The 8,767-nt window shown below is 48.6% G+C and overlaps 1 protein-coding gene across 9 annotated transcripts in view; it reads right to left on the minus strand.

Annotated features, from left to right (window-relative positions):
• Nucleotides 1-6,318: 6,318 nt before the first annotated feature.
• Kiaa0753 (KIAA0753 ortholog) overlaps nucleotides 6,319-8,767 on the minus strand; it is a 51,919-nt gene continuing 49,470 nt past the window's right edge. For 8 of the 9 annotated variants that reach the window (XM_029546351.1, XM_021213038.2, XM_029546353.1 and 5 more), the window contains one exon: nucleotides 6,319-7,683. In XM_029546351.1, coding sequence (XP_029402211.1) covers nucleotides 7,566-7,683 — 118 coding nt within the window. In that variant the 3' untranslated portion in view covers nucleotides 6,319-7,565. The remainder of the gene's footprint in view (nucleotides 7,684-8,767) is intronic. The other variant, XR_003845153.1, reaches the window with a different exon arrangement.

The raw sequence follows: 8,767 nt of genomic DNA on the forward strand, positions 1-8,767 counted from the left end.
CTCTCTCTCTCTCTCTCTCTCTCTCTCTCTCTCTCTCTGTAGTGTACATGCCTGGAATTTCTGAAAGCAAATGCTAGCCAGAGAGCCTTCTAACTGGGTGACAGAGGCTGGTCAGGCCGTAGACTTGCCAAGACTCCTCCATCATACAGAGCAGATGCACAAGCCAAAGAACTAACAGGATATGCCTGCAGGGGCTTGTGGGGAGGCTCCTGACAAGCCTGACCTGCTCCTGATGTGACCATTCAGCCTTCAGTATCTGCCCCTCTACAGGGACCATCCACAGTTCCCATTGTTCTCAATCCATTTTCTCATTCACTTTAAAAGCCAGGCGCCTGCAGACTCTCTCCACGTTTATTGTGAAGCTGGAGTGTATGCCGGGTTTGGTTTCACAGGGATTGATTAACACAGATGGAGCACTTGGCAAGGGCCTGGGGCTCCCAGTAGACTCCCCCATTTAGACATGGAATAAAGATTAGAGAGCTGGAGGGCAATCTAGGGCAAACCATGCTTTCAAGGGAAGGGAGGGACCAGGGGTGGAGGAAGCTGCCTATTCCAGCTTAAGGGCATCTTCTGGAAGTTGGATGAAATTCCTTGCCAGAAGGGAAAAAATAAATAAGGCTGAAGCCACTGCTGCCACCTAACACCCATTCAACCTCCTCGGTCCATGAAGCTCTCGTGGTCACCTGCCCTGAGATGACAAGGAGAGACCTCACTCCTGAAGTCCTCCAGCACCCATGCTGTCGGAACCACGCACTACATCCATACCTGTATCTGCCTTCCTGCGAGTCCCTTGCTTGTGCTGACAGGCCCTTTCCTCTTTCTTGCACATGGTCTGAACTACCTATTTACTGTTCAAGGTCTAAGTCAAAGGCTGCCTTCTCTAGGAAGACCATTCCAACCACTGACCTCACTCAGTAGAAAAGCATCCCTTCTTTCCTCCCCTTTGCTTCAGTTCTGGTTTTATTCTGCCTGCTTTTGTGTTTCTAAACACAGTGAACTTTAACACCAGTGCAAATGGCAGCATGTTACTGCCTCAACTGCAGACAATGGTGTGTTTGTTTTGCTTCTGTGCTGGGAACTGAACCCCTGGTCTTTGGTGTGCCAAGTGCCTGCTTTATAACCTCTACCAGGGAGCTAGTGTGCTTCTTTAATGTTAACTGGCTGGTTTTGCTTGGCCAACATCAGTTCCTCCTTCTGTCTTAGAGAACAGGGCTTCCGTTTCCCACCCAGGTGCAATCCATACTTAGTAGTTGTTTTTTTGTTTGTTTGTTTGTTTTACATTGGTGTTGTGACTACATGTATGTCTGTGTTGGGGGTTCAGATCCCCTGGTTACAGTTGTGAGCTGCAAACTGCCATGTGGGTGCTAAGAATTGAACCCAGGTCCTTTGGAAAAGCAGCCAGTGTTCTTAACCATTGAGCCAACTTTCCAGCACCATTTTTATTTTATTTTTTTCTGAGACAGGGTTTGGGTTTTTCTGTGTATCCTTGGCTGTCCTGGAACTCTCTCTGTTGGCCTTGAACTCACTCACTTGTCTCTGCATCCCCAGTGCTGGGATTGAAGGCATGTGCCACCACTGCCTGGCACCGTCCATTCTATTGAGATGATGGCGAGTCATTCCCTGACAGGTGCCTCTGATCTGCCCAATCCGAGCAGAGGGATTAGATGGAAATGTGCCTCATTACTGGAAGTGGCCTATGCCAATGAAGTAGCCCAGAAGCCATCTTGGAAAGAGGAAAGTCTTTGTGCTATGAATGGTAAGTGGGCTGTTGGTGTCCACGTGGCTCTACATGGGAACGTGGACTTCTGATTCTCCTGCCTCCGGCTCCTCTGTGCTGGGACTGCAGCTGTGCACCACTGTGCTGTTTGTTTGGTGCTGAGCACTGAACCAGAGGCTTTGAGCATGCCAAACAAGCACGTTAGCCACCGAGAGCTACATTCATTAAGTAGGCTCTTACCTGCCGACTGCGAGAGTGGCCTCAATTTTCAGTGGGAGTGAGTAGTTGCTGTGGTCCTACGGTATGGCTGCCCTGGTGGTTGGTTCTGAGCATATGACGGTGACTGGGCCATCTATCCCCTCTTGTTGATGCAGCCTGTCACTGATACCAGGTTCTGGTCCAGCTCCTGGCACCATTTTCTTCCATTCCATCCTAATCCGCCTCCATTGTCCCTGCCTTCTTGCTTAGGCTGGACCCTGCTGGAAGCTTGCCTCCATAAGAGATGTGACAACTGAGTCGCCCCAAAACCTGGGTGCTGGGGGCTATAATTCTACCACCTAGTTTGGTTCTCACACTGATACTGATCTAGAGATTATTGATCCATTCTACAGATGAAACTGAAGCCAAGTGAGCTGAAGATTTCCCAACCACAGAGTAGTCATTACCAAGTGTGGATGGAAATTCTTTGTCCCCCAGCACCCCCAACCTCCATACTGAAGTACCCTACCCTTCCCTGGACTCTGGTATCTAGACAACTGTGATAAAACAGTACAACACTGGATCTGAGGATGAAAGATGAAAATTGCTAGTTCTGGATCTGTCCCTCTGTCTAGATGGCCCTAATCAAGGACCTCTTCCATAAGCTTCTATTTCCCTATCTGTAAAATGGGACTGAAACTGCACCTACTGCTTAAGGCTGTGATTCAGTTTAGAAAGTTCTGGTGGCCATGAGGTCCTAGTCAAGGATGTGGGTCTGAGACAGGACAGCAGACCAGCTGGATAGGCCCCAGATGTGCTGCCCAGGGCAGCAAAAGGCAAAGTTGGGAAATCACGTCAAGTGTCCAGATGGAAGGACACAGCAAGGATCCACACAGGACAGTGAGCAGGAAAAACCAACGTGGGCCAGGACAGCATTCCAGAGCCCAACTTCTCAGTGCATGCCAATGCTCGCTCCTAACAGGTTCTGTAAAATTCTACATAATAATTATCAGACTTATGGCCAGAGGCTGATCTTTGTCTTCATGGCTATATCTTTTATGTACCACCTGAACAACTGCTGGCACACAACGGGGCTGTTATACGGAAGAGAGAAAAGTATATATTTAAAGCGATAATTTAAAAACGATGGTTTTAAAGGAGGTGGATGGTTAATCCAGGCACACACATAGCCTCTCTTGCTCTTTGAATAACTCCATTAGGTATCAGTGATGACTGAAACCGGTTGATCTCACAGAGTATCTTGGAGCAGGAGCTCTCCTGGGAGATCTTGAGGGTCCTGCAGAATTCTGTAAACATTCTGTTAGCTGGACCAGTCTCCATTGTCCCCACTCCCTGCTTCCTGTGTGCATCCAAGTAAGCAGTGGTTGCTTGTCTTTTCTAGGTCAAATATAGCTTAGACTTGGTGAACCTGATGTTGGGAGGTCAATGGATGGCAGAACCCAAAGGGCCAGTACTTAAGTACTCTTGCCACCCCCTGGAACACAGATTTCTGAGCCAGAACTTCCTTGGAATTCTTCCATACCCATAGACTCTCTTGCACTGAGAAGCAGACTAAAAATACTGAAGGCCCCACCACAGCTAGGGGCAGGAACATACAGGGGGTTTCTCAGTACAGGCTCAGTGACCTGGAGCCCACAAGTGGGAGGTGCATAGGAGACTTCACCAAGACAAAGGAAGTTGGAGGAGGGGAATTGTGGGTGGGATGGCTTGGGAAAGAATCAGGTCTGGGCTGGGGAAGGAGGCAGGACCAGGACAGAGAGAGGGGGAGGGCACCTGACAAGTGTAGGCAAGACCAACAGAGAAGAGCGGGAGGGGGCAGGGTGGAAGGCTGCAGGAGGGCAAAGGGCCCAGAGTGGCAGGAGAGCAGGAGGCTGGTGTGGGAGGAGGACTGTCAAGAGCACAGAAGGTGGAGGTGGGCAGCCTGCCTCTCAGCCCTGCCCCCAGAACAACAATGGTGACTCATGGTTGTGTTGCAAAGGTGCTCTGGAACCCACAGAATGGGCCTACGAAGGCTCTACACACATGACTTTAAGGCATTTGAGTGGGAAAGGGAGAGACCCAGGGTCAGGGGAATTAATGATTCCATGGGAAGAGGCTGGATCTTTGAGGCCTGAGCATGGGCGTCCTGGGAGGGGGCTGAAGCAAGCAATGGCTTCAGGAGCCATTGAAGAGAGAGATGCTAAGGTCCTCTCCACCATTCTTAGTTGGTGATACATGAGACCCTGATGGTGGGAAAAAAAAAATTTAGCCAGGGAGACTGGGCATGCCCAGCATTCTAAGAAGTGGAACAATTAATAGGGCATGTGAAAGCTCTAGCTGGACTGAAGATACACATGGGGCCCTGGGTGCACTGGTATAAGCATAATGGGGCCTATGGTATAGGAATAGAGGCCTGGAAGACTAGAGAGGAGACTCGGCACCGAGCTCCCGTGAAAGATGGGCTGCTCACAGGAGGGGCCCTTACTAAGAACCCAGAGTAAACGCATAGGAGACTGGTTGACAGGAGTCCATGAAACCCAGGCCCCCACTGTTGGCTACTGAAGGACACACCCATGTTAAAACTGACCAGAAACACCAACCGAGACCCCACAGGAAGTCAGCAATGATGAAGACATACAGCTAGATTACTGCCTTCCTCTGCTTTGTATGGGCCCAAAGAAGCAGGGGCTTGCTTAGAGGAAACCCCAGAGGCAGGGCCTCTCAACCCCCAGAAGACCACCAGAAAACAGGCGTTTACATTACGATTCATAATAGTAGCAAAATCATAGTAATGAAGTAAAAAGGAAAATAATTTTATGGTTGGAGATCACCACAACATGAGGAACCATAATGAAAGGCCGCAGCATTAGGAAAGTTGAGGACCACTGCTCCAGAGGGTACCTCCACGGTGACCAGTGTCACAGTGCGGATACACCTGCCTTTCAGTCATTGCAAGCAATTCCTACCAGTGTTAAGCTAAGACACCAACACTACTCAGGGGGCACAGAGGGCTTCCTGACATGGCTCTGCTTCACTGTGGTCTGTCTTCCACCTCTCAGCCTGTGGCCACGGGTCCCCTCCCAGCACTGCCTCTTCTACCCACTCTCCTGGGTGGCACAAGAATGGCGATCATACTAAGGAGAAGGGGCATGGGTCACCTTACCCTCCCCACCCCAACTCACTCCTCTGTCAGTTCTCTAGCCCTGAGCCTGGCCCGCATCCAATTAACAGGAGCAGCCAGGGTAGACATCCCCCTAACCCCCATGCCCCAATCTAAGTAAAGGGAGACAAGTTTCCCACAATGAGTTGGAAGCCAATGGCAGTGGACCTCAGGGGCAGGGGCCAATGTGCACACCCCTAGGTGGCCATCTGCCGGGGTCACACAAGGTCAACACGTATCTGTGGACTGTACTGAATGTGATTCATCCCCTATACATTAATTCAAATGTACCTCATAGCAACGAAGCGCTAGGCGGAGTCCCTGCCCTTAGTCTAGCAGAGCCAAGGAATAAACAGGTGAGAGACAGTAGTCTGGCTGGGCAGTGAAAGTCAGCCTGTGGTGGAAGGGGGCACTAGAGAGCACACAGGCACCTCAACAAGCTGGGGGGGCAGCTCAGGGAACACAAACACACTCAAGTGAAACAGGCTGTGAACCGGGCATGAGGAAGCAGAAGGGAACTAGAGAATGACTCGCGTGTGCTCAGCCTTAGTTCACGCAGCAATCCTTCTAGTGCTTGGCTGCAAGGCTGTATGCAGGAACAGTTAGAGAGTCAGAGGATTTAATCTTCATTTCCAAATTCTTATTTCTTGTGGCTCACTTTTGTCTCACTGTGACTGCAAGTCTGGGCTATGAAGCAGACCCTGGACATGAGGCAGGGATGAGGCTCACCCACCTGAGCTAGTGAGGGTCACCTGGTATAGGAGGCTGGGCCAGACCTGCAAGAACAGGCTACAGCAGGACATATTCAGCAAAGGCTCTGCTACAGAAGCAGTGTCTAGGACACTGAGTGGGGACAGGGAGAGGAAGGAGCCCACGACACAGTAATCTTCATGGGAGAGTGACTCCATGACCGTGGCATTTCTTATGACCTCAGGCTAGATGGCCCAAATCCTCCCTCCCTGCTCTCATCTATTAATGGGGTGATGGTCTCTCTCACAGAGTGCACCTGCATTAACTTATGCAGGGAACATTTTTAGCGCAATACTCTAGTATGTGCTCAATAAATGTTAGGCTTTATTAGCATTCATTTTTCTCTGAGGTGGCAAATAGTCTACTATGTTCATATCAAATACAAAAGTATTCCCAGTGGTTCCTGTAAATCCCATTTCACATTACCTGTGGGAAAAAGGAGATGTAAATTACTTCAAATAGACATGTTCACAATTTAAAATACTGAGTTTATTATTATTTTTTTAAATCAGCACAGTAAAAACTGCAAATGACAAATGAGGACTACCAATGACAAGGGTTTCTACCAGTTCAAGCGTACATGTTTAACTCTCCAGACTGAAAACCTATGAGTCCCTTGATGTCCTTTCTGAGGTTATGTAATATTAAACAGGAAAATATTAAACAATCAGTTTTTGTGACCAAAAAGCTTATATCATCACCTGAACTTCTGGTACCTAGAAACTACCCCAGGAGGCCATGTGGAAGCATCTGTAGTAACAGATTCACATTCCTCCATGGATGTCTCTCCCTTTGTTCCTTACACTTCTTTTACCAAGCCTCACAGAAATAACTGAGGCAAACTGATCCAGGAAAACTTTTTTCAGGTGACTGCCTTATTTGTATGCACATTCCTTTTCTTTTTCTTGATTCTGAGTTCCTGAGAACCTTGGCACCAGGACCTAAGAGCCTTTTTAGGTCACGCGGCGTCATTGGTCCTCCGAAGAGTCCAGAAGTCCTCAAGTCGTCTGCTTGATTCCCTCCTCCAGATGGGATGCTCTGTGGTGCGGATGCTTCTGCTTTCTGGGAGTGAGCTGGCATGGGGAAGGCCTGTCTTCAAATTCTTCTATATTCAGAGAAACGCTTTCTATACTAGCACGTGTCCAAACAGCAATAAGTGAGAACGTGAAACACCCTAGGAGGTGAGAGCCACCGAGAAAGGCGTGCTTGGGCCTGTGTGTTGCGTGTACCCGTGCACTGGACTTCCCACTCCACTGCTGCTGAGCAGAAGCTTGGTGGCACCACCACTCTGCATTCCATGTAGCTTGCCACCCAGGAAGGCGACACCACCAGTGACAATGTGATGAACACACTTGCCAACAGGAGCCAGGTGCTGGGACCAGGCAGTAACGGTACTTGGATTAGCACTGATCCCTCCACCCCCATGGCTTTAATAGAGGCTGGGATCCTTATGTGAAATATCTTTATCCATTACCTTTCAAAACATTTTGATCTCCAACTGAGTCAGAGGAAAATTATACATTCTGAAATGTTGTACCTTTCTAATTGTCTCATGCTCCTCAGCGCTAACAAATGTAACCCACCTTTTTATAACTTGTAGCAGCACTGCTAAGACAAGGAGAGGGTGACCTCCCTGGCATCCCCTTCAGTGGGCAGCTGAGGACAGACATTCCCCCATGGGCTGACAGCGGGTGGCGCTGTCCCTCCGGCAGTGATCTGAGGGCCCTGCCTGGACAGCTCTCATGCAGCGGCCTCTAGGAACTCTGAGGTGAACACAGCTTCTGCATAGTCTTCACACACATCCTGCAGTTCTGCAGCCACAGCCCCCAGCGCTTCATCTACCAGCTCATCTGAAAAGCTGGAAGACAAAGGACACAGCTGAAGGCGTGGGCAGTCAAACACAGAGCTGTTCAGTATTCATGAAAACCTAGTCGATCAGCTCAGAAACTGTGTGGAGACCCAGAAGCCCATAAGAGCCAAGATGCTTCTGGAGAAGAAAAAGAAAGGAGGGGGCGAGGGGAGGCCTGGCTCTCCCAGATATTAAGATGGCAGCACCTAGATCCCCAAGCCAAACAGGCAAAATGGACTTCACCCTTGAGATGGCTGACATCAGAGCTGACTGGAAATGAATGAGCTGGCCACAGTCCAGCCCAGCTCAGAGAAGGTGCATGCTTTCTCTGTAGGAAAGGGCAAGGTCCTCCATATCCCAGAAACCTTGACATGAACATATGCATGTATACACAATACACATCCTTTTTTATTCGAACTGTTAGAGACTATGTTGAAAACCTGGAATCCCTCAAGAATTTCAGTATGTCCTAGAAAAGACACTGTGTAGACAACTGTAGTAACATTACCATAAACCATTATCTAATCTTACATACAGACTTTATTCAAACCTTGACATCCATCCAAATAAGGCCCTTAAAACTTTTTAGAATCCAGGATCCAATCCAGGCTATTTAGTTGTCATGTCTCTTTAGATTTCTTTCCTTTAAAATATGTTCCTCAGCCTCTCTTTCAGACCAGAACATTTTTTGGAGAGTAAAGCTTTTTTCCCTCATTGTCCTCATCTCCTGAGTTGTTTAGTATTCTCTTATAATCACTGTCAGCTGCATAGTTCTGAAACAGATGCAGAAGGGGGGATACTGTGTCCCCTCAGTGCTTGTCCCTTTAGTGGTGACTGCTGAGTTTGGCCACTCAGATGTGGTGATGTCTGCCAGGCTTCCTCCCTTATAAATTACTATTTTCCATCTATAACTAATACATAAATCATATAGCAATATTTTCAGACTCACTTGGGGTTTGTAGAGCTTCTTCTGTCTTCATGGCCTTTGTTACTATGGAGATGGCAGCTCTGTCGCTCTGGACAAGGTTTCAGAGTCCTTCTCTCTCTCTCTCTCTCTCTCTCTCTCTCTCTCTCTCTCTCTCTCTCTCTCTCT

Source organism: Mus pahari, chromosome 14 (genome assembly GCF_900095145.1).
Source record: "Mus pahari chromosome 14, PAHARI_EIJ_v1.1, whole genome shotgun sequence".
Classification (NCBI taxonomy): Eukaryota; Metazoa; Chordata; class Mammalia; order Rodentia; family Muridae; genus Mus; species Mus pahari.